Here is a 25,222-nt window from a genome sequence, read left to right as displayed (position 1 = left end):
AGCTTATTTACATCTACTGGCATGTGTAAACAGAGGCGTGTCAAGGGAGGAGTCTCCTAAACCCACATGTGCACTCAATAGCACCGAAAGCAGTACATGAGGCTCTTAGAACGTCTTTATCTGGAAACCCTAATATTTGTCAAATCTGAACTAAGCGGTTCCAGTCAGGGCCTCGATAAAGATCAGTTATATACACATCTTTACGTTTCTAAAAAAACAGGACATCAAAGACTTATTTTTGGCATACAGAGCATCTAATGGTCATGGAGACTTGGTGACCCAAGATGCCCCTGTTTGTTCTAGTTTTTAAAACATATATGTGCCACCCTTACCATCCTGTTCAATGTGTGTGGTGGTTAAACAGAAGAACACAAGTCAGGTGGCCACAGAGTAACAGTAATAAACCTCTTTATTGCATCATATTTACAGTTAGGGAAACAGGAAGTAATGGATTAATAATTAAATTTAATATTGATTAAGAGCAGCACCTACTAACTATGATCATCGTAAATATTAATGAATACAAATGGTTCAGCTACACTTATTTTTAAGATTGATAAAGGTATTATGTATATATATATATATATATATATATATATATATATATATATATATATATATATATATATATATATATATATATATATATATATATATATATATATATATATATATATATATATATATATATATATGTATATATATGTATGTATATATATATGTCATGGTTTTCAGATGACGAGCCCACATGCAGATACGAACGGGAGGCAAAACACAGTTTTAAGTTCTTTTATTAAAGGAAAAATAAGCAGGTTTATGGACGGACTACTGGTACACGGCTGGGTCAGAACGTCAAGGCTGGAGAGACTGTAAGAGAGAGAGCACGTGAGTTCTTCATAATGAAAGCCAGAAAAACCAACTAAGAGTTGCGCTGCTTACCATTAGGCAGGGCGGACCTAACCGGGAAGAAGTAGCGTCAGGAGAACTCTATGTGACTACTCTGATGGAGATAGGTGGCTAGTGGCTGAGGGCGGCAGATGTAGCTGGTGAGGAATCCGAGATGACCTCATCGGCAGCGGTTGACAGATGGATTGACCAGAGTGAGCACAGAACCAACAGAACCCGGGAAAGGGGATCTCAGCCCTCGCTGGGTAATTTCCAGGAAGTATGAGGGGAGCGCCAGAGCAAAATCTGAGCCGACAGGTCTGCTGGTCTGTTTCTTCGGACGAGGCGTCAAGACAGGTGAGTGCATCCAAGCACCAAAATCTGGAGCACAGAGAGGTACAAAAATTACTCAAAAAGATGAGCAACAAAAACTCACAAGCTGGTTTCCGAGAGTTGGGACAGAGGCCACGTCGTACCACGACTGGTTAAGGCTCCGGCGTCTTCCATCTGCCAGTGCTCTGCTTAAGAAGCCAGAGGAAGCCGCCTGCAACGAGCTGCAGGTGTGGACCACGCCTCCTCAGCCAACTAGGCACACCTGCGGAGTAGAGTTAGCAGCCAACACAGAGAATCCTGACACTACCCCCCCCCTCAACGGCCGCCTCCTGGCGGCCCAGACGAAGATGTGCTGGGTTGAGTAGACCAAAAGTCTCGGATCAATTCCTCATTGGCGATGGTGGCTGCAGATACCCATGAGCGATCCTCCGAGCTGCGACCCACCCAATCCACGAGGTATTGGTAACCCCTTCCACGTCGACGGACATCTACAATCCTGGAGACGCGAGAACTCTGACTGTCCTGGGAGGGTGGAGGGGGGTCCGGAAGGAGGGTAAGAATCATTGTCCAAAACAGGCTTAATCTGGGATACGTGAAAAGTGGGATGAACACGAGAGTGAGGAGGAAGACGTAAGCGGACAGTGGTGGGGTTGATGACTCTTTCTATTTCATAGGGACCTGTAAACCGGGGAGCAAGTTTCTTGGCGGATGGATTAGTCAAAACATCTCTGGATGATAACCAAACCCTCTGACCGGGGCGATAATGGGGAGCTGGTCGGCAAACCTCTTGCTCCGCTCTGCGGTGCGAGTGAGGGCTGTAACTGTCTCTTTCCATATTTTCTGGCAGCGAGCAATATAATCGTTAACGGAGGTGAAGGGAATCCTGAGTTCGTCTGAAGGTAGGAGTGGTGGTTGATATCCTAATGCAACTTCAAAAGGTGAACGTCCCGTGGCTGAGGTGATATGAGAGTTCAGAGCATACTCTACCCAAGGCAAAAACTTGTTCCAGTCGGAAGGAGTAGATGACGTGAGGCAACGGAGGGTGGTTTCTAATTGTTGATTCATTCGTTCAGTCTGACCGTTGGTTTGAGGATGGTATCCGGAGGTGAGCGTGTAACGGGCACCCAGAGCAGAGCAAAAGTGCCGCCAGACCTGAGAAACAAACTGGGGACCCCGGTCAGAGAGAATGTCAACAGGAATTCCATGGAGCTTGAAAACATGTTTAATGAGGAGTTGGGCAGTCTGGAGAGCGTTAGGTAGCTTACGGATGGGTATGAGATGACAGGACTTGGAAAAACGGTCAACCACAGTTAAGATAGTTGACATGCCTTGGGAAACAGGGAGTCCAGTAACGAAATCAACAGCTATGTGAGACCATGGACGTTTGGGAATCGGAAGCGGATTCAATAACCCAGAAGGCGGCTGGTTAGACGACTTGTTTTGGGCGCAGACAGGACAGGCTAAAACGTAGTCTCTGACGTCCTTGGTCCACGATGGCCACCAGAATCGCCGAGACACCTGAGACTGGGTTCTATAAATGCCCGGATGGGCGGAAAACTTGGCATCGTGAACCCACCGTAAAACCTCAGGACGAACAGATCGGGGAACATACTTTAATCCCGGTGGGCCCGTACCAGGATCCGGATCTAATAACAGGGCCTGATTAATCCTGTCCTCTAGGTCCCAATGCAAAGCTCCAACTGTGCATGATGGAGGAAGAATTAAATCCGGTTGTTTCTCTTGTTCCACTTGAGCAAACTGACGAGAAAGCGCATCGGGTTTAATGTTTCGAGAGCCTGGTCTGTAGGTTATGGTGAGGTTGAATCGTGAGAAGAATAATGACCAACGGGCTTGCCTAGAGTTGAGTCTGCGGGCTGTCTGCAGATAGGAGAGGTTTTTGTGATCTGTCCAAATTATGATGGGCTGCTCGGATCCCTCTAGCCAGTGCCGCCACTCCTCCAAGGCTAACTTAATAGCTAATAATTCCCGATCGCCTACATCATAATTCTGTTCAGCAGGGGACAAACGACGGGAGAAAAATGCACAAGGGTGAAGTTTATTATCTGTCTCAGACTGTTGGGAGAGGACCGCTCCTACACCGGTGTTGGAAGCATCTATTTCAAGTGTGAATTGTCTGGAAGGATCAGGGTGAACTAGTATAGGAGCCTGGGAAAAACGGGATTTAAGGGTCTTAAACGCCTCATCGGCTTCAGGACTCCAGAAAAAAGGAACCTTGGTGGAGGTAAGAGCATGTAACGGGGAAGCTACTTGACTATAGTTCCTGATAAATCGCCTATAGAAATTAGCGAACCCTAGGAACCGTTGAAGCTGTTTACGTGACTCAGGAACTGGCCACTCTGTTACCGCTCTAATCTTTTCTGGGTCTGATCTTACTTGCCCCCCCTCCAAAATAAGACCGAGAAAAGAAACTGAAGTCTGGTGAAAATCGCATTTTTCGGCCTTTACAAACAGGCGATTCTCTAGCAACCGCTGGAGAACAAGCCTAACATGTTGTTTGTGTTGATCTAGGTCACGAGAGTAAATCAGGATATCGTCTAAATAGACGAACACAAAAACATTCAAAAAATCCCGCAGGACATCGTTCACTAATGCCTGAAACACTGCTGGGGCATTACACAAGCCAAAAGGCATTACTAGGTACTCAAAGTGACCTAACGGAGTCTTAAAAGCTGTCTTCCACTCATCCCCCTGTCTCACCCCGAACCAAATGATAAGCGTTGCGCAAATCGAGCTTAGTGAAAACTTTGGCATTCTGGACTGGCTCAAGGGCTGATGATAATAGAGGAAGTGGGTATTTATTCTTGACCGTTATCTGGTTAAGCCCTCGATAATCAATACAGGGTCGAAGGGTTCCGTCCTTCTTTCCCACAAAAAAGAACCCAGCCCCTAATGGGGAAGAAGAAGGACGAATTAACCCCGTAGCCAAAGACTCACCAATGTACTTCTCCAACGATTGACGTTCTGACCTGGAGATGTTATAGAGTCGACTCGCCGGTAAAGGGGCCCCAGGTAACAGGTCAATCGCACAATCGTATGGGCGATGTGGGGGCAGAGAACAAGCCTGAGTCTTACTAAAGACCTGCTGCAAGTCGTGGTAATCCTCAGGAACGCGAGACAGATCAATAACGTCTCCGGAATTAGTTAGGGAAGAGGAGACCACTACGGGTCGAGCAGACTGCAAGCAACGGGAATGACAAGAAGGTGACCATGACTCTAATCGGGACTCAGCCCAATTGAACTGCGGATTATGGACCCTTAACCAAGCTATACCCAAAACCACAGGTGAACGCTTAACCGGGAAGACAAAAAAAGAAAGTTGTTCTCGATGGTTGCCGGAAACTATCACCTCCAAAGGTCGTGTGCGATGAGTAATAAGGGTCAAATTTTGCCCATCCAATGATGAGACCTGGAGTGGTTCGGGTAAATGATCCACAGGTACACGAAGCTGGTCCACAACCGCTTGATCAATAAGATTAAAATCAGAACCTGAATCTACTAGCGCCGAAACATCAAAACTCTCCTGGTCAAATATTAAAGTAAGAGGTAGACAACAACGAGAACCAGATGAAACTTTAACAGTCTCCCGGGGAATAGATCCCAACTTGTCCACCGATCCCCCCCGTTAAGAGCGGCGGACTCGATCTTTTGGCCGAACAGGACAATCTCTGAGGAAATGACCATCACCTCCACAATAAAGACATAAGTTCTCTGAGAATCGCTGCTGACGTTCCTTCTTGGAGAGACCCACCTGCCCCAACTGCATGGGTTCGGGAGGAGGTGTAAAGGAACGGGGTTCCCTCCTGATAGGAAAAGAAGCTGTGGAGGTGGATGGTTGCAAGGCAAGGTTGGACCTAACCCGATTTCGGCTGCGTAACCGAGAGTCCAAGCGAATAGCTAGCGCGACAAACTCCTCAAAGTCCTCTGGTTCCTCTACCCGAGCTAATTCGTCCTTTAATGACTCGTCTAGAGCCTGAAAGAAAGCTGCCTTTAACGGTCTCGGCTGCCAACCTGCAACCGCAGCAAATGTACGAAACTCCACAGAAAAATCCGAAACTCGACGAGCGCGCTGTTTCAAGGTGAGGAGATGTCGAGACTGTTGTGCCGAATCCAACTCCGGTGCAAAAATTGTCTTAAATTCAGTAATGAAATCCTGAAAAGTTGTCCCAAATGACTGACAATCAGGGAATCTAGCCTCAGCCCACCTAAGAGCCCTACCCGTTAACAGGCGTAAAACGTAAGAAATCCTTACCTCATCAGAGGCGAAAGTCTGGGGTGAACGGTTGAACACCAGGTTGCACTGGAAAAGAAAACCTCCGCAACTTCCGTCGTTACCGGAGAATTTCTCCGGAGAAGGTGACGCGCCCTCAAGTGGTGGAGTCCAAGCCTGATTCTCCATGCTCGGAGCGTCAGAAGGCGGGGTTGCGAGACCTTGAGTGACAAGTGACGTCTTCGCGGAAGTAACTGTGTCCACTAGTAGGCTAACCTGCGCGGCTAACCTCTGAAGTTGTTCCTGAGTGGAATTCACAGCAAAACCTAACGTCTGCATCTGTTCTTGATGTGCGGCTAACTGCCGCCCGAACGTATCCGCTGGACTTTGGTGGCCGGAGCCTTCTTCTGTCATGGTTTTCAGATGACGAGCCCACATGCAGATACGAACGGGAGGCAAAACACAGTTTTAAGTTCTTTTATTAAAGGAAAAATAAGCAGGTTTATGGACGGACTACTGGTACACGGCTGGGTCAGAACGTCAAGGCTGGAGAGACTGTAAGAGAGAGAGCACGTGAGTTCTTCATAATGAAAGCCAGAAAAACCAACTAAGAGTTGCGCTGCTTACCATTAGGCAGGGCGGACCTAACCGGGAAGAAGTAGCGTCAGGAGAACTCTATGTGACTACTCTGATGGAGATAGGTGGCTAGTGGCTGAGGGCGGCAGATGTAGCTGGTGAGGAATCCGAGATGACCTCATCGGCAGCGGTTGACAGATGGATTGACCAGAGTGAGCACAGAACCAACAGAACCCGGGAAAGGGGATCTCAGCCCTCGCTGGGTAATTTCCAGGAAGTATGAGGGGAGCGCCAGAGCAAAATCTGAGCCGACAGGTCTGCTGGTCTGTTTCTTCGGACGAGGCGTCAAGACAGGTGAGTGCATCCAAGCACCAAAATCTGGAGCACAGAGAGGTACAAAAATTACTCAAAAAGATGAGCAACAAAAACTCACAAGCTGGTTTCCGAGAGTTGGGACAGAGGCCACGTCGTACCACGACTGGTTAAGGCTCCGGCGTCTTCCATCTGCCAGTGCTCTGCTTAAGAAGCCAGAGGAAGCCGCCTGCAACGAGCTGCAGGTGTGGACCACGCCTCCTCAGCCAACTAGGCACACCTGCGGAGTAGAGTTAGCAGCCAACACAGAGAATCCTGACAATATATATATATATATATGTATATATATATATATATGTGTATATATATATGTGTATATATATATATATATATATATATATATACATATATATATATATACATATATATATATATATATATATATATATATATATATATGTGTATAAATGTATATATGTCTGTGTATATATATGTATATATGTATATATGTATGTATATGTGTGTATGTATATATGTATGTATATATATGTATATACATATGTATACTCCTAAAATAAAAAGAGGAAGCATGCAACCTTTCACTCACATTGTTGAGCACAAGGTTTATTGTACAATCTCCTTTGTGTGACTGTGCTAAAATTAATCAGCAGCTTGTTTTATTATAATTCCAGGTGGGATTTGTGGCTGGGAGCAATGGGCAGCCTCTCCCGGCTCAGTACCTCAATGCCCTGGATAGCGTGATGATCCCAGTCATCCACAGCAGGGGCCACAAGAGAGGCGAACAGCCTTTAGTGATGGAGCTCATCTTTTACATCCTGGAGGACATCACTTAAAGCACGTGTTGCACGCTCACGCATTCAGCTTCTAACTCAGACCATCGCTCCATATCTCCATCGAGAGCATTCATTTCCTTCAGACGACCAAACCTGGATCTCATCCAGAGCTGGCAGCCATTTCAGCTATTCATCACAAGATGGAAGCGGTCTGAGTCCTTGCTGATCTAACTCCCCAGCTTACAAAAAAAACAAACACATTGCCCTGCATGACGGACGATCAGAACAAAGTGCAGCTGCTGCACTGTAGTTGGACCTCAGTAGCTTATTGTTTTGACCTTAGACCTAAGCTAGGCAGCACATGCCGTTTATGGAGAAGACCTTCAAAGTGGGAGCTGGATTTATTAACCCCATGACCTTAAAATGATGACTTTGAGAGATTTATTTAAAAAATATGTTGCAATTTTACACCTGCTGAATTACTGCTTAAAGACTGTTTTCTTACTGCTTGGGTTTTAATTAAATATTCACGAAAAGTTAAGTCTGCTTGAAAATAAACCTGGAACAATGATTGCTCAGGAGTCCTTTCATCTTATCTTACAATTTACCCATTTCATTAACTTTATTCAGAAAAGGGAACACATTTTTTGATGGAAATGTTCTTTTTTGATAAAGGAGAGTTAATTACATATAAAAATTTAAATATTTATATATATATATATATATATATATATATATATATATATATATATATATATATATAAAAAACTATGAAAGTTGGACAGAGTTTCTGGAGGTGTTCTTCATACATCTTTAGGGGGATTTTAATACATTTTATGCAACCTTTCAGAGCAGCTGAAATGAAAAGCAAAGAAATAGAGCAATATCACGTTAAACCGTTACTGTTCTAAAAAAATATACTTTTCACATTTGTACAATATAATCTCATTACAATATACTTTTCACGTCTAAAAAGTATGTCGCGTTTTTACAATATTGATCATGTGATAAAAAAAAGAAACTTCCCTGTTTTTACTATATAAAAATTGTATTGTATGAATTACGTAAACGTCATAGTGACGTATCGTCTTTGCTCAACCCTGCATGGGTCCAGATGTATCAGTAAATCTCTGTGTGGCAAACACAACCCGTCTAAATGCAGTTCAGACGGTCTGGGTTGCACCCATGGAGCTTCCTGTGCCCCCCTCCAGCTGATCAATGCAGCCGCCTCAGTCGGATCAAACTCCTTCCTCCTGCTCTCTTTTCGCTGTCAGCTGCTGAATAAGAGCAAAATATCTCCATGGCTCAATCCCCAGCATGACGCAGAAGTTAAATCAGTTCCCGTAAGACATTTCCTCAGCCGCTTCTCTGTACCGTCAACCTAAAATGTTATATTGCATAATATTTTATGACAATAAAAAGGCATTGTGTTTTAAGGGTGAAAACTTTATTGTTCAAAATTATAACATTTTCATGGTTGTGCCATTATCACGTTGCTAATCCTAATATTTATAAGGATGTGAAAAGTTTGTGATAAATATGTACATTGTAACGACGTGATACACAATTGTTCAAATGTTAAAACTATATAGTTAGAACGATAAAAGGTTTGATCAGGATGGGCTGCACGTCCATAACCTTCCTCGCCACCCCACAAATGACTGTGTTGAAAACTTTATTGTTCACTCCTGGCAGACTTGAAGTGGACCGACAAGTTGCGGCTGATTAAGTAGATCCATATAGTCGATAAGTTAAACTACAGCGTAAGGCAAAGAAAGTTTATTTGTATAACACCGTGCAAACACAAAGCGCTTCAGAACATTGGGCAGGACTCTGGCGGACACATTTTGGATGAGCTACAGCTGTGTGATTATTTCTGGAGACCCAGTAAAGCTGGTAAAGACGAAGACAACCCACTGAAAATGAAAGCATACTCTAGTTTGTTTCTCTCTTCTCTTTTGACAGGAAATTCTTTGTTCAGGCAATGTTTTTAAAGATGATTGTAGCCTGACTCAGTAAAGCCGTTTATTTGGTTGTTAAGATTCAGCTTCACGTCCCAGTTGATAGCGACGCCTACATTTCTTGCATCCTCTGTCTTTTAGATAACTAGGTCTAGCTGCATGCTTTTTCCCCACAACTTCACATTTTTCGTTTTGCATCAAGTTGGAGAAACTTCAGACCCAGCCACTTGTTTTTATGTGCCCTTTCTCAGCGACTAGTGGACCATGGTCACGTGGAGACACAGAAATATAAAAAGGTATGTAATCAGCAAATCAATAACCAGAAGTAAGAGTAGATCTAAAATAAGAACTGGTCCTTGGGGTACCCCACTTATCTTTGTTCCCTCAGATTGAGCTGCCAAATAACGTGGATGTTGCTTGGTTGACTTGCCCTTACGGATTAAAGTGTAGACATTTATTTTCTGTCAATATAGCTTCTCATCCCCACAAACATTTTTGGTCTGATGCTGTTAATTTGCAAAAAGTCTGCTTCCACAGTAGTATCAATCCAACTTACACTTCTATTAAAACTCACTGGAATATGAAATCTGCTACAGGCAATGGGTCCGTTAATCCCACAACCCTCAAAATAATCCAATCTAGTGTTTAAAGGAACGATGGAAACCCATTGCCATCAACTGAATGTTAATTAAAAACAAAATTTGAACTGTCACTTCCTCACCGTTATTGGAAATTAACTAAATTTAACGTAGCAATGCCGTTTTTTTTGTTTTTTTTTACAAAGCGTGCAAGTATAATGGCAGTAAAGACCAAATTCACCTTCCTGCAAATAGTAGGCTCAATATTTAAAAAAAAATAAATAAATGTAAGCAAAGCTTTTATCTGAAAGACCAAGACCTACTTGTCACTGAACAGGTTTATATCAGTAAATGTGAAGACATCTGAAGCTTGGGAGACTGCCAAAAGCTCCAGGATGAGAGCATTTAACGCCCAGAACCTTTAAGAGAACATCTGAGTTTCTGTTTGTTGGCTAGCTTTTGTTGAATACCACCATGCCATGTGTTGGTCATTTGAGATTGCGTAATCTTAAGTTTTCTAAATGAAAATACAAATCCATTGATGACCCTGCAGCAATTAACGCCGCAGGGCTGAGTCTCGCAGAGGTAAATCCGCAGCATGCCTCCTCTCGTGCCACGAACTGTGGGGAAAAGGCAAAAGCATAATGGGTCCACTTGTTTACCTCCTACTTAAGCCACATACTTGAGATTGTCAGGACACGAGGCATTTGCAAACTGAGCAAATACTCCCTTCATTGTTGCAACGAGGAACGACATAAAAACGCCAGCAAAGCGAAAACTCAGCAAGTCATTGCTATGCCAAGCACTAAGAAAAATGCCAACATGTTAAAGATAATTTAAGACTGAATTTATTGGCAATTAAATTTTAAATACACAAGGTAACAAAATTTAGAAGGCACACCAATATAATTAGTTTTTTTTTTCTCTACTTTCTGTAAAACTATTTACAAATGGTTTTGTTTTTTTCAAGTTCAATAGAAACTGTACAGTCTTCTGTCCACAGAGGGGGGGGGGGGTCAGATAGGTGAGCAAAAAGGGCTGAAAGGCCACCAGTGTGATACCGAAATACGGGTTTCCTTTCAACATCAGTGAAGACAACATTTAAAACGTCTTCTCTTCATACATCGTGTTCCAAAAGATGGTTCCACAATACAGAAAACCAACATAACCAAGTGTGGAACCCCAGCTGTGGAAGTCATTGACAACGTTGTTCTCCCATGTTTTACACAAGAAACTAAAAAACAAAAAAAAACTGTAAAACAGTCAAATTATCTTTGGAATCCATAGTAATTTTAACAAGCTGACTAGGTCATACTTCCCTCCAAAGTCTCTAAGCTTTTTTCATCTTGCCGTTGTAGACGTGGCCGTTCTCGTAGTGGGTGGAGCCGTTGGCGGCTGGGTGGTGGATGCCGTTGCTGTTGCTGCTGCCGTTCTCGCAGATCTTGCCGTTTTTTTCGTGGACTTTTCCGTTCTCGTGGCGTTTGCCGTTGGCGTGCGCCACGGTGCCGTTCTTCTGCTGCAGGACCTCCTGCTTCGGCAGCCGCTTGCCCTTCACGTAGGCCTGGACCCAGAAGTTGGAGAAGAGGATGAAGAAGAAGGTGCCGTACATCCAGATGAGGTGGATGATGGTGGGGAACTGGTAGTCGCAGCTGTCCATGAAGTAATACTGGGTGGCGTGGAGAGAGACCAGGACAAACTGGGTCTGTTGGAGACGAGGAAAGACAAAAAAAAAAAAAAAAGAGTCAACGGACAGAAATATCTCCAAGTTAAATTCTGTAAAAGGATTACCAGTGGTGAATAAAAACATTGAGGTGAATGCAGGATTTCCTTACCAGCTGAATGGCAGTCATGTATTTCTTCCACCACAAAAACTTCTGGAAACGTGGCCCAGCAGCAGCGAGGCCGTAGTAGAAATACATGATGACGTGGACTGAGGAGTTCACCATGGCGTGGAAAGATCCCATTCCACCTTTAGAGAAAACACAAACGTCTTCTAAACTCCTCTAGCCAAAACAACCTTCAAACCCGCTAACAAAAACAATCCTCAACACATTAGAGCTGTCAAGGCAAATGGCTGCTTCTAAAGCAGATAAGACCAAGTTTTTTTGTTGAAGAGCCATCCTACAAGGCAGAGCTTGTCGTTCTGGTCTGTGACGAGCTGAACTGAACCCAACCTGGGTGGCTTTGGCATGGTTCATGAATTATTTCCCGACCAGCTTGGTGTGTTACTCACCGGGAGCGAAGCCAACTCCCCACCACCAGGTCCATGGCATGATGGAGTGGTGAAAGATGTGCAGGAAAGTAATCTGGCCATGTTTTTTCCTCAACACAAAGAATATCTGAGAAAAAAAATAAAATAAATGAATGGGGATGAATCGTCGTCACACTAAGCTGATTAACGGATAATTAAATAAAGGCGAAGAGACCAGGACCTACCGTGTCCATCAGCTCAATTATCTTTGAAAACCAGAAGATCCATGCCACACTCACCATCTAGAGACAAGAACCGCTTTAATAACAGCTCCAGCTTCATAAAAGCTCAAATCAAAAGAAGTTGCAGAGCTTGGTGTACTTACCCGTAGCGCTTGTGGACTGTCTGAGGTATCAATTGGGTCACACCTCCAGGTATATGTTGTAGCCCAACCGGACATCAGAAACTGAAATAAAAATATAGATTTAAATGCTACACTTAACAGGAGACAACATACATCAGGAGGGGAACTACGGTTACTTCCCATGTGCACTGACGAGTCAAATATTTGGTCGTTTTGGAACAAGGGTAAAGATTCTAACCTCATACACAATGTAAACTGACAAAGCCACCAGCAAGAAGTTGTAGACTATCATGGGCTCCTTCAGCTGGAAGGCTTTCCGGTTGGCCATGATGCGAGGTCCCAGGTACAGGATGAAAAACAGGTAGACCAGCAGGATTGCCGTCATGGGAACAGGACTCTGCATCAGCGGGTACTCCTTTATCCGTGGGTCTGGAAGCAAAGACGGCATTTTAATTAAAGTAAAAACAAGAAAAGGAAATTCTCTCCCATGTTTTAAAAAGGGTAAATCATCTACCGATTTTAGACAAAAGGTAGTCGTAGATATCCAAGGCGTGCGAGCCCATCTCCTGAAGTTGCTGGAGCATATTTGCTGCTGTGAATTGTTGAGACCAGGGTATCTGTGAGCAAGATGAAGACAACAGCTGATTGTTAGTTTAGTGCAAGAATCTAATCCAAATTTTTTTTTCACCCTCTCTATATTTTAACTTTATCTTTCCGCTCCAATCTGTTTTCACTTGCTTATATATAAAAAAAAGAAGATTTTCTATCAGTACAGAGAGTTTTCTTTTTCCAAGGCTGAAACGCCTCGTCAGATATGGCCTGATATGAGAGAGGTGGAGCCACGGCCCACATCCCACAATAAACCGATTGTGTTCAGGAGTCAAGCCCCGAGGTTCAAAGACGATATCCAAACAGCTTTCTTCCAATAAATTCCAATGGGACAGGAGAAAAAAAAAAAAAAAAAAAAAAAGCACAAAGTTATGCAACAAAGAGTTCATGGGCTCAAAATGCAATCCTGGCAATAACTACAACTGATTTAACAAGAGCCTCTACTTGACAAATAAAACACTGATTAACTTTTAAAGATAATGAAAAGTATCGTCCAGTCATCAGGCTACAAGCTTAAGTGTTTTTCTTTTTAATATAAACTTAAATAACTCGAGTGTAAGCTGACGAGTGCAACGTAGAAGACTTCCAGGGTGCGGCTGGCCCCGAGAGGACCATTGTTTGAAGTACAATCTACAATGCTCTGCGTTTTCACTGCCCACAGTCCTCCTTAAGCCAATATCATTAAAGGCTAATAATTTCAGTCTCTGGAATGAAGGTCAGAGCCGAGATACCGCAGCTCCTGCACAGGGGGAGGGTAAAGGAGGAAGCAAAAAAAAAAAAAAAACGATAAAAGAAAGCATTGGAAAAGAAGAAGAAGTGTATTGCAGAAAATGTCCATTTCACAGAATGAAGTCTCGGATATTTACTGGTGGTTTAAGTGTTACTGAAAGGTTCTGCTCCTTCCAGACAGCGGTTCACCAAATAACACGCATTTAATCTGGAAGCAAAGAAAACGACGGATAGATCACATCTCTCTTCCTGATTCTAATCGTAGCTGCTTCTAAACTTTTCCACTCGTGTACCACGATACTTTCTCAAAAACCCTCTTCAACTTTCCCCGGCTACTTCCTGCACAGATTCCAGGTGACACCGAGCAGCATACCAGACAAATTTCTGTCAGCAAAGCCACCAATCGCTCTCCTTCTGTCAGTCCTTTGAAAACAGCAACAACAACAAAAAAAATGGAGCGGTGCCAGTTTTGCAGACCTGAGGCTCGCTACGACACCTGCACGTGTGCAGGTGTTGCGTAACAGTCCAGAAACATGGCATTTCAGACAGCCCTTACGTAAAAAGCTGAGGTTGTTTTTGAGGCATTTGGTGAGGCGCCTCGATTTTTGCCAAAAGTATCATGTCAGATGTCCTTGAGTGTGTCTTGTTCTGGGAAAGAGAATGCTTCGCAGTTAAAAAAACCAGAATGTGGTCCGGTGGTTTCACTTTACCTGAGCCGCCGCTATCCAGAGCGGCTAGGAGGTCGCTCAGGTGTGAGCGGACAGGGGCCAACGTGGGGGTTCAGGATAGTTTGAAGCCCCAAGCTACTGCCGATAGTGTCACTGGCAAGTCGCCTCTAACAACTGTTGTTAATCAAGGTCTGTATTTATAACAAAATTAGATTCAATTTTCATTACTGACCAATCCTACAAGATGCTGGTGAAGATTCTCAGTCATCCGGGTCATGGTCATTCCAAGAAAAAGTAAAAAAAAAACAAAGCAACTGGACTTGTTATCCGTAGTAGAAGACGTCCGGTTGCTTTGTTTTTTTTACTTTTTCTTGGAATTCTACAAGATGTGGAAGATCGAGTTCAGTGTGTGTTTTTGAAACATCAAATGTTCCTTGTTTTAGGCAGGAAAAACCATCAATGTGACACTCTGTGGCCAAATTAAAGCAAATAATCATACAAGATGGCAGAACAGTCCTGTAATCATATCAGATGAGAAAGAGAATTTCCCCCATCTGAGATACAGATGAAGACAGAAATTCATAAAAAAAAAAAAAAAAAAGGGAAGACCCCTTCCTCACCAGCCCAGTGAAACCAGAACCAGCTGCAACTCACTGCCTCCAGCCTCTGCTAATTAACAGGTTAGCACAGAACCACAGGGTCGCTGCACGCGCGCAGGTTGACATAACGGTAGCACAAGGATTTTCTCATGACTGTGAGAGGTTAGAAAAACCGTCCCGTCTTCACGTGAGGCGGCGATGCAATTTAACTGCGGACATGTGAGCACTTAAGCGCCTTAGAAAAAAATGCCCTCCGTTTTCCCTACCGGGAAAATATGAGTTGCAGCTGCCGCCAGCGGCGTAAAACTCCAGACTTCCCAACAGCGACGCTCATTCATTTAAAAAAAAAGGGAAGTTTAAAAGTGAAACGGCTGAAGAGACCAAAACGGAAAGGAGGGGTAACCTTCCCCCCCAGAAAGTCACGTCAATGAATCATGGGGATGGAAAAAGGGAGCTCACGAGTTTGAAGTTAATTATGAACAAAGAGGAAAAAAAGGGGGGGGGGGGGAGAGAGAGAGAGAGAAACTGTAGTGGAAGAAAGGCAAGAATTTCTTTAAATAAGACATTATCCACAAAAGACGAGAACGTGAGCACCCAGGTTGTAGCACCTTCAAATTAAAGCTGAGATACTCACTCCTTCAAGAACAGACTTGTTTCTTCCACCTTAAACCATCAAAGCAGAAGCAGCTTTCTCCTTTTACGGTTTGGCAAAGCCTCTCGGCTGACTTGAAGTGCAGGAAGGCAGGCAGCCAGCAGCGGGGGGGGAGAGAGAGAAAGAAGAAAAAAACAAAACAAAAAAAACAAAAAAAGAAAAAAAAAAAGCCAGGAGAGAAAGCAGCAGGAGAGGGAAGAGACAAGGCAAGGCTGAGATGGGGGTAAGGAGAGTGAGAAAGTAAGCTGAGAAGAGTGTGACTGGTACCAGCAGGCTTCCCCAAGTCCACACCCTCCCTGACTCACATGGTCCATGAATGGCCAGCCTTCAGGAGGAGAGGGAGGGAAGGAGGCAGAGCCAGAGGGAAACGGGGAGAGCGAGCGTCCCGTACGTCCGTAAGGGATACAGCTGGGGCAGCGGGGGGAGAGGGGGGCTCATTTAAACCCCCCTGTACCGAAACAATTCAAAGTGAAATCTGAAAAGCTGCTGCACGACCGCCACCCCTACAGTAAACGCTCTCCTGGTTACACCCTGTGTACTCCCTGAAACACACCACTCTGGAGTTGTCAGGCAAGTTTCCTCCCCCCCCCCCCCCACCACCCATCCACCCCCACCCATCCACCGCCTTCCCTCATCCGGGTGGGCCGATCATATTATTCACATGGAGCAGGCAAGAAATCAGAGAAGACTCTGTTATCATGAAGGGCGCTATTGTTGTGCCTTTCCTGGCCCGCTAACCAGCCAACACCCATAAAGCAAAACTAGCCTCAATTTCTGTCTCCTCTGGTGGGGGGGGACAATGTCATGACCCAAGTGCCCCCCCGAGTTGAGTAGATGCCTTATAACAATGAGGCATCTACTGATCTGACAGACATTAGAGCTGCATTAACAAGCCAACATTATGTTAGCTAGCTAATGCATTTCTAAACCAAAACCGGCCTTTTCTACTTCTGCTTGAGTTTGTCCTGCAAGCAGGAGGAGAAAATAAGAAGTAGGCATGAACCGGCAGCTGATGGAGCCGACGTCTGTCCAGGGCTGGATGGAAAAGCGAAGGTAGACAAAAATAAGTGCGGCCAAGTAGACATGACTCATGAAGATAATGCTTAAAAATTCCTCTGCAGGCTCTGCAAAGGAAACCACTGACTCAAATGTCAAAGCCACACCCGGCCGAGCCAGGCAGGAACATGAGCAACAATTACCAAAGCCATTTGGAAATACCTTGGGATCATCCTCATTTTAAAAACAAAAGCTTGCAAGCACACTTAGCTAGGATATGTATTTTGTTTTTTTTTTTATTATGACTTGTAGGTTTTGGTGGGTGAAGAATAAACAAGTCTGCTATACATTTAAAACGATCACATCTAAGATAATTGATGGAGTTGTATGAAAATCGTCAAGATTAAATTGATTTTAGTTTAAGGTCAACGTGACATTGTTCCCGTCAGTCTGGAAGGTACTTCTAAAAGCTGTGGGCTCAGTTTTTGTCTGCTTTAGTAGATTTCTCCCAAATGGACGCTCCATCCATCCACTGTGGTTGAGACGGGACAAACTCTACCTACGACCCCCCATCTGTGGGTTAGTGAGGAATAATGACATTATTAGTACAAGCAGCTCAATTCAGCCCTCTTTGAATGGTGCCTGGACGTTAACGGGCCGGGCAGGGAGCCACTGCTCTGTCAAAATAAAATGAGTCCTTTATGATGGTCACCCCTCTGCTAAGGATGCCCTCAGCTCTTCTTCCATCTAGGGTGTAGGGGGCTATGTCCATGCCTTTGATACGGGGGACCCGGGTTTGAATCTCAGTTGCATAAACAAGGGAAGCCGCGTGCCTGTGCAATTTGTACCGACTTGCACTGCAAAAACGGATCTTAAAATAAGTAAAATGTTCTTAAAATTTGTGTTTTTGTCCTTGATTTGAGCAGGTAAACAATATTACCTGCCAATGGAATGAGTATTCTGACCTCTAAAATGAGATAATTAGACATCCTGCACTTTAAATAAGATGGAAATAAGTTGTTCCTATTTTAAGTGCAAAAGTCTTATTCCATTGACACACAATTTTAAGAAAATATTACTTGTTTTTAGTTCTGTTTTTGCAGTGTGCTGTGGTGAGCCCTGAATAACAATAATAATAAAAATAATAAGCGATGCAGCCAAACTCACTCACTCACTCTTGGAAATACCTTTGGCTCCCCAATCACGGAGCAGTTGGTCTTATAAACGGCAGAAGCCTGATGGCACACAAGTACATTTTTTATTAAAAATATATTAATAAATAAAAAGATAGACCAATTGATTTCCCCCATTTGTACACCCAGTGTGGTTCATCCCAGATTTCTAAGGCTGGAGGAGGAAATTTGTGAAATCGTTTGACGTCTCACCTGAGCAGCACTTTGGTAAACTTTGAGTTTGCCAACAAACCCCAAGCGGGGGATTGTGGGATCATAAGGCGTCGACGCTGTCTGTAATAACCCTTGCCAACACCCACTTTTCACATAAAAGCTTAATTTGGCTCCCGGCTCAGGATTATAAGCTTCGACATCTCATTTTACCTTTAAAAAGCCTTGCTTCACAGCTTCATCTTCAAGTTTGCTGACAGGTACAATTCTGCCAAACCCTGATTACAATCAACGCTGGAAATCACCTCACTGATATATTCTGATTTAACTTGGGGAAAACAAAATAACCAAGTCATCCACATTTTATCTATAACTCAGGTTGTGGAGGCCGTCTGAAGCAGTTATGTAAACCTGAGCAGCGCTGACATGCGAACCGGCAGCGTCTCCAAACACTGTATTTTACATAAGACCTGAAGCTTCGCAGCACGATTCAGATGTCTGAAAAACGTCATACACGTGAGCGTGCCTTGTAAATAGTCTGTGGTGTTACTGCGTTACTGTTTCCAGCTGAGCAGGTTTGACCTAAACACTTCCACACTAGGGACGGGGGTGGGGGTAGAAGCACTCCAGTGCACTTTAAACCCTTCCCTCTGAATACCAAAACACACCTAAGCAAAAAAAAAGAAATGAACACAAAGTATCAGGTAGATGCAGAATGAAGCGTTTCACACTAGACGGTCATCTTGACCTACGAGACGACCCCCCCACCCTCCAGTCTAGAGTCCATTAGGGTGTGGGAATAGAAAACGTTAAAGGGAATTATTAAGAGTTCAGAAAGATTGTAAACTCTGATTTTATCGCATTCAAAAGTTACGCTTATCAGCAAAGTGGCCCACATTCTGCATGTGTCAGTATGTGATGGAAAGAGCAGAAACAAAAACAAACAGGCACTTGTTAAGGCGAGATCTCGTTATCAGCCCATTTTTTAAAGCCCAACTTTAATTGAGCTCTTTTAATACAAAAGTATTAATAAGCCACAAGCAGAGCATTACATTTCCAAGAGAAGGGTGGTATTAATCCCCACCTGTGTGCGGAAAATATCCACCCTGCTCGTTTCTGGGCAGCAGGCCAGTGAAATAGAGTTATGTTCAATAAATTCAAATACTGATGAGGCTCGTTTGTCATTTTGAAAGTGCCTTTTGGGACAGAGATGTAAATGAGGTGTGTCAAAAATTAAGCCATTTTTTTAAAATTGGATGGAATATTCTAACCTTAAATGACTTGTTTTCATTCACAGCAAGTTGAAAAATCATCATAAGGCTTGAAAACGTCAACTAATCTATGTGACGCTTTCCACTTGGAAGATGTTTATTTTGGTAAGTGGATTCTATGGTATTCTATTTTATTTAATATGGCTGTACAACAGTCTGGATTAACGTGGAAATCAGGTTATAATACATGGACTTTCATATAAAAGCAGCTTGAGGTCCGTTCTCACTTAGACTAAAACTTTGTTTTTTTTGTAATTACTCTTCAACATTGAGGGGCTCATATTGTATTTTGAACCAATCTACTAACAATTTGATGGTATAAACCATTATTCCAGCTAAAAAAAAAAAAATCTGGAAACGGTGAATGCCTCAGCGTTGCGTTGTTTGAGAAGTTTCATCAATGTGTCACATTGTGTTACACGTGCGATTTGTTTAGGCTGTTCAAATACCACCTTAAGCCCGTCAATGCACTTTCATCCCTTCTACAATGAAGCAGCTTCACAGGGAAGAGCTTTCCTCGAGGCATTGCTGCAAAAACGAGGTATTATTAGTAACACCGGACTATTGCACGTTGACCATTACGCAAACGGTGACAGCACGCAAAAACTGTTATAGTCAGAATCAAGGAAGAAGTGGAAGACGGCCATTATTACATCACAAAAGGCAGTAATGCATAGCCAGTAAACCCTGTAGGGCCACATACTCAAGACAAAAATATCAGGAGCATGCTCTTTGTTCCTCTGGCTGAAAAAGCAAGTGGTCTGGTCTGTACGGTCTCATGTTTAAGAGCTATGGGGATACGGCCAGTTTCACTATACGTAGCATCCGATCTCATCCCAACTCGTTCTGCGGCTGCATCATCGAAAAGCATGCAAGGCAACAGAAATACTCATTTTGGACTTGCCCAGCCTGTGCATCCAACATGTACTACGACATATTTTCTAAAAACAGGGGACGTTACACAGGGGCTATTTATGTAGCGATCAAGGAAGTAAAAGTTGATTTTGCACCACACACACACAGGAAATCCATTTTTAACTATTGAGCCGTGCCCAGCTTTCACCCAAAGCCATCTAGATCAAAATTATCTATAAATATAGATCATCTATGCTAAACTTAGGCTTTTATTGATATGCAAGACTTGCCACATATTGTAAAGTGTCAGGAGAGCAATTATTAGTGCCGTGTGGATAGATTATTTAAAATCTGTAGAAGTTTGTGGTCTTGTTGCCGGTTGAAAGCAGCAGCTACGTTGCTCGTCATTAGCAAACAGATACCAAGCAAATCGCAGGGAAAGATGACTTGTTCCATGAGCTATGATACATCCGCTGCCTGTCACCTGTCTTTACAAGGTGTTGGCTCAGGCCGGAAACAGCAGAGAGTGCATTCCATCGCTTTTGATGACCAATGGGGCTTCTTCAAAATGTGAGGTTTAAATGCAGTTATCCACAATAGAACGGGCTTTACTATAAAAACACGTTTAAAAAACAACATTGTACCAATCGGGCTTATCCTGAGCCACTGCAAATCCTCAAACTCTCATTCACGCAACCGAGTACATATCCCTTATTTTGATTTGCTTTTTATTACACAAGTGATTTTAAAAACTATGCATTTAATAAACAAGAAAAATTACTTTACAAAAAAAAAAAGGTTTGGTAGTGGCCTGCCAACCACAGGTCAACAGGTAATTGGATGATTCTGATATGTTTAACGTCTCTAAATTGATTTTTTTTTTAATTTAGATGAAAAAAACAAAAAAAACCCAACATGAACAGAGAATTGGCACTAAAGCAGCTGGATTTTCTTTCAACACTTAGCTCAAAGATGTTGGCAATCAGAGTTTAGTACGGAGGGCGGATCATGCATGTTTGTTTCCAGGCATCCATTCAAGATGAAAGTTAAAAACAATGCTCACTACAAAACACAATATAAAATAAAAAGTTTAATCTCCAGAGCCCTCCAGAGTTGGCAGCCCCCCCTCCTCCTCCTCCACGCTGAGGAATGCTGCTGGACCTGCTGGGAGACCGACATGATAGCATCCTGCATTGTGAGGAGATCTGGGTGTGTGTAAATCGTGGGAGGGTGGGGAGTATCATCCCAAACTTAAAATATTCAGATCGACACCAACTTCATTCCCTTCTAGTCTCAGCAAGGACTCAGGTTGCAGTAACTTTCCACGGACAATTACGGCTGCATCTCATGCATGTCCAGGTTACACAGCATACCTGTCGTCTCAAAAGACGCACGGGGAACGTGTTTACAGGCAAACACGAAGGTTCATTTCGGTTTGACAAAATGCCAGGTGACAGAGTGTACGCTTGTTAGTATCGCTTAATGGGTGACCATGAAAAACCAACCTGGTAGGAAGGTTGGGGTTTGTGCAAGACTTTAACATGAGTGGAATGAAACCCTCCACCTTTGTCAAGATCGCTTCAACCACAGGGCTGCAGAAAGAACAGGAACGCTTACAAAGTGCTCAACAAATGAACGGCGACTTTTTGACTCTGATCCACGAGTCAATAAGAGCCAGATAAGACGCTTGGTCCCGTCATACGTCTGCATGAATCATAGTTTACAACACCGGGTTTTTATTCTCCAACCTTTGATCTGGTTTTTCAAAAGTGAACGCTCCAGCTGCTCAAACAGGCGGAAATCGCCCTCGCCGGCGGTTACGACTTCCTTATGGATGTGCAGAACTGCGGAAATTTAAATAAAAGGGATCGTTGAAAGTCAAAGCAACACCAGCGTCAGGTCACACTTCCTTTCTCTGCATTGTGAGCAGAGTTACACGGCCACCATTAAACACGAGGCACACATCGTCATGCGGTCCAAGCCAAGCAGCGTTTCGCCTGGTCGACCCCTTGAAGCCGGGAACTTTGATGCCACCCGGAGAGCGTGCAAAGAACGAATCCACGACAACAAACCTTTATCCAGAACTCACCAAGAGTTACATGTGTCATAATAATCCAAAGACAAGCAACAATGATACATTTTTTTTTTATTCTAAGGAGATGCTGTGCGAGAAGATCAGCCGGAGAACTTTGGTTCGCAACGCTCCAGCGGCTTTGTGCATGAGCATGAAAACAAACCGAAGCCTTAAGGGGACTTTATGCTAGTAGTTGAATGTAGTTGCGTGATGAAACTAACATCGCAGCCCTTGTCGGGAGGAGGCACGTTCTGTCACCTTGGTCCATTAATGACATCTTGACTCTAAGGTTTACCGCATAAAGGCGAGTGGGACGTGCCAAGCAGCACGGCGGAGTCTAAAAAGCAAAAAGGCAGGGCTTTAGTGGAACAGCCACAAAAAGAGATACCCATTGCAGTTTAATACTGAAACTTTCCCCGACCATTTACCTACTGCCTCTTGCTGATACGAGCAGATTCTCTCTGCAGTCACCCCTACTGTTTAGTGTTGCACATAAGACCTGCCGTCACAAAAAGCATGCTTTTTTTATTTGTGTAGATGACAACTTGCCCTAGCTCAAGCTTTAGGATTTAAACAATTAACCCCATGCCTTACTCCGCCCACATCTAACATTTGAAAAATGTGCCTGAAGGAGTTGGTGCCCGGCGGACCAGGGAACGTGCTGGGGGGGCGTGTCCTGGGCTACTAAAACAAATTAATAAAAGCTAAATAAACTAACCAAATGCTAAGCTAATAAATCGGCAACCTGAAAAATGAATAGAAAGATCGCAGCGGTCACTATTCCAGCTCTCTGCAGAGGCATGATGCACGAGACGGAGCCGCTGTCGTACCCCACAGCGGCAGAGCTGCTGACCTCAGTTTTGCTGGGTGAGCCAATAGCAATCCAGATTTAAAATTAAAATGCAATGCACTCATTAAGCCCCAAGTACGTCGCACCACAGAGCCTGTTTTAGACACAAAAGCAGGAATTTTAACCAATGAGCAGGAAATTGTCAAAAATCATGATCTGGACATATAGACAGCGCGACAAGACATCCACTTTTAGCTAGTTTACTAGCAAAAAGTTCTTCAAATACCAAAATTGACATGCTCTGACCTCAAGGCGAGGATCAGCAGAGAACAGCGAAGCAGTGGAGGTTTTGGAATGAAAAAATAAGGAGTTTACATGCAGGAATGCTGCAATGCTTTCACAGCTACGGTGGTGAGTTTAACTCATGCTGAAACCTCCAAAACCTCCCCCAGAGGGCGTAAGACTCAAAGCTTCATGCACCGGTGCGTTTGTGTTTTGCTCAGCCCAGAAAGCCCCCCCCCTCCAGCTGAACACACACGGGGAACACTGGGGCGGGTAACTCTCGTCATTAGCTCCATTGGAAACATCAAGTTGAAATGTGCGGAGATGACACAGAACAGAGAAAAAACGACATCCATTAATCTACAAATGTATTATTAATGCAATATCAATAAACAACATCAACAGGGCAAAGAACGGCTTGGATTGCAAATGAATATTAGTTATAATCGAGTGCCTGCTGCACGCTCCCTGGTATAATTGGTTATCTGTGATGCTTAATGCAGCCGAAAAAGGACTTAGAAAGTGAAGTGGTGGTAAAGTCATTGGGAAAAAAAAATGTTTATATCGTTGCTGCAAAGCCAAAGCAATGTTGAGTTAAAGTACTGAATTATTTCTGCTCATATGGATGTTGCATCCTCATTATTGCCGATGTCATCTAGCCCCAACATGTCCCTGATGTGTGCCGATGTGTAATTCAACCCCCCCTCCCCCACAAACAGGTTTCCAGGCCAGAGTGAGAGAGGCATTTCTTTTATTTGATAGCTGCGTTTACCTTGAGCATTCAGTTATACAAATAAAGTAGAGGTCTTAAGTATGGACAGCCTCAGTGACTCAGACCTTAAAATAAACAATTTACAAACTGTTATACATCCCGTTACCTACAGTTTACCCTTCAGCAGACGGAGGCGTCCCAAAAACAGCGACAGGATTGGTTCACAGACTCACAGGAGAGGAATTATCCGACTTAAACCAAATGAAATGCTGCCCATTAGTCACGTCACTTAACAGTTCTTTCTCTCGCTCTGAGTTTTTGGAAGCGATCCACCGGCCAATGATTAACATTTAGCCATTTAAAGACCAACGACGGTGACTCAACAACATGCAAAGTCTCAACTGAAACGTTCACAACGGAGCTGTGACCCTTTTCATTTATTAACCCAACAATCTTTAACCGCGGTTTAGCATAAATTGCTCATCCTCATGGAGTCAGGCTGGCCTAAAGTAACAAAAACGTGCGAGTTATTCACCTTGAATAGAACGAGTCAGGCGATCCAAGCTCTCTAACAAAGCTACTAGAGCCCATACGACACCGGGCCTCGAGTAAAGAACAAATGTTTACGAAGGGCCGTCGTTCTGAAGGCAGCCATTAGCAGCGGGTTCAAACCGTCTGGAGAACACACAGAAGACGGCTCTGTCAAAGCGGGATCCATCTTTCTGTGCATCGGTAAACTAAATCCCTAACCAGAAACCGTGTTTAACCACAACAGTCCCTTCAGGCATTTACCCATCAAACCTGACGGCAAAAAACCAGTGGAGAAAAAAAATTAAATTCAGGAGCTCCGCGTAACAGGAAGACACCAATCAACAGAGGAACGTCCCACTGCAACTACAAAACTGACCACAAACATTATTAGTAAGAAGAAGAAGAAAGAACCAACATCATCTCTTATATCCTCTCCTGCTTTGCCATCTGCTCTCTCCTCCATATGCAAACCCTTCAGACAGGATGTTGACTTTAAAGCCTGATGAAGTGATAAGAGGAAGGCACAGCACTGGCACCGTGTTTATATTACCTGCAGAGCTGAGATACGGGCTGGTCGACCTTGAGACCATGTCATCCCCACCATCGTTGGTTACCGATTATGTTTGCATTGTCAACAGCCCACAATCTCACACAGCTAACTCGCTAAAAAAACAAAACGGCATCAATGCTAACCAGCTGGTGAGCAACTGACACACCTTGTCCCCGTTTTATTTTTAAACAGCGCATACAGCAGGTTATGCCTAATCTAAGTAGATCACAGTTTAGTTTTAAAATTCATTTAGGAGTGGCGTCATTTTAACCAATGACAGAAAAAAGGGAACATTGTTTGGAGCAACAAATGATGCTCTAAACGGCTTCACATCAGAGC

General features: G+C 43.7%; 2 protein-coding genes across 4 annotated transcripts in view; both read right to left on the bottom strand.

Annotated features, from left to right (window-relative positions):
- Window positions 1-25,222, bottom strand: part of LOC118556467 (elongation of very long chain fatty acids protein 1-like) — a 44,511-nt gene that overhangs the window by 17,318 nt on the left and 1,971 nt on the right. The gene's annotated exons all lie outside the window — the stretch shown is intronic.
- elovl1b (ELOVL fatty acid elongase 1b) overlaps window positions 9,871-25,222 on the bottom strand; it is a 32,399-nt gene continuing 17,047 nt past the window's right edge. The window contains exons 1-8 of one of the 3 annotated variants that reach the window (XM_021317660.2): window positions 15,462-15,602; window positions 12,737-12,839; window positions 12,461-12,651; window positions 12,244-12,324; window positions 12,104-12,160; window positions 11,901-12,006; window positions 11,500-11,636; window positions 9,871-11,369 (exon numbers count right to left, since the gene is read on the bottom strand). In XM_021317660.2, coding sequence (XP_021173335.2) covers window positions 10,998-11,369; window positions 11,500-11,636; window positions 11,901-12,006; window positions 12,104-12,160; window positions 12,244-12,324; window positions 12,461-12,651; window positions 12,737-12,806 — 1,014 coding nt within the window. In that variant the 5' untranslated portion in view covers window positions 12,807-12,839; window positions 15,462-15,602 and the 3' untranslated portion in view covers window positions 9,871-10,997. Of the gene's footprint in view, window positions 11,370-11,499; window positions 11,637-11,900; window positions 12,007-12,103; window positions 12,161-12,243; window positions 12,325-12,460; window positions 12,652-12,736; window positions 12,840-15,461; window positions 15,603-25,222 lie in introns of those variants that run through there. The other 2 variants (XM_036141299.1, XM_012864812.3) reach the window with 2 other exon arrangements.

The sequence above is a fragment of the Fundulus heteroclitus genome, chromosome 9, assembly GCF_011125445.2.
Source record: "Fundulus heteroclitus isolate FHET01 chromosome 9, MU-UCD_Fhet_4.1, whole genome shotgun sequence".
Taxonomy (NCBI): Eukaryota; Metazoa; Chordata; class Actinopteri; order Cyprinodontiformes; family Fundulidae; genus Fundulus; species Fundulus heteroclitus.
The sequence above is the reverse complement of the archived record's forward strand: the minus strand, read 5'-3'. Positions and strand labels throughout refer to the sequence as shown.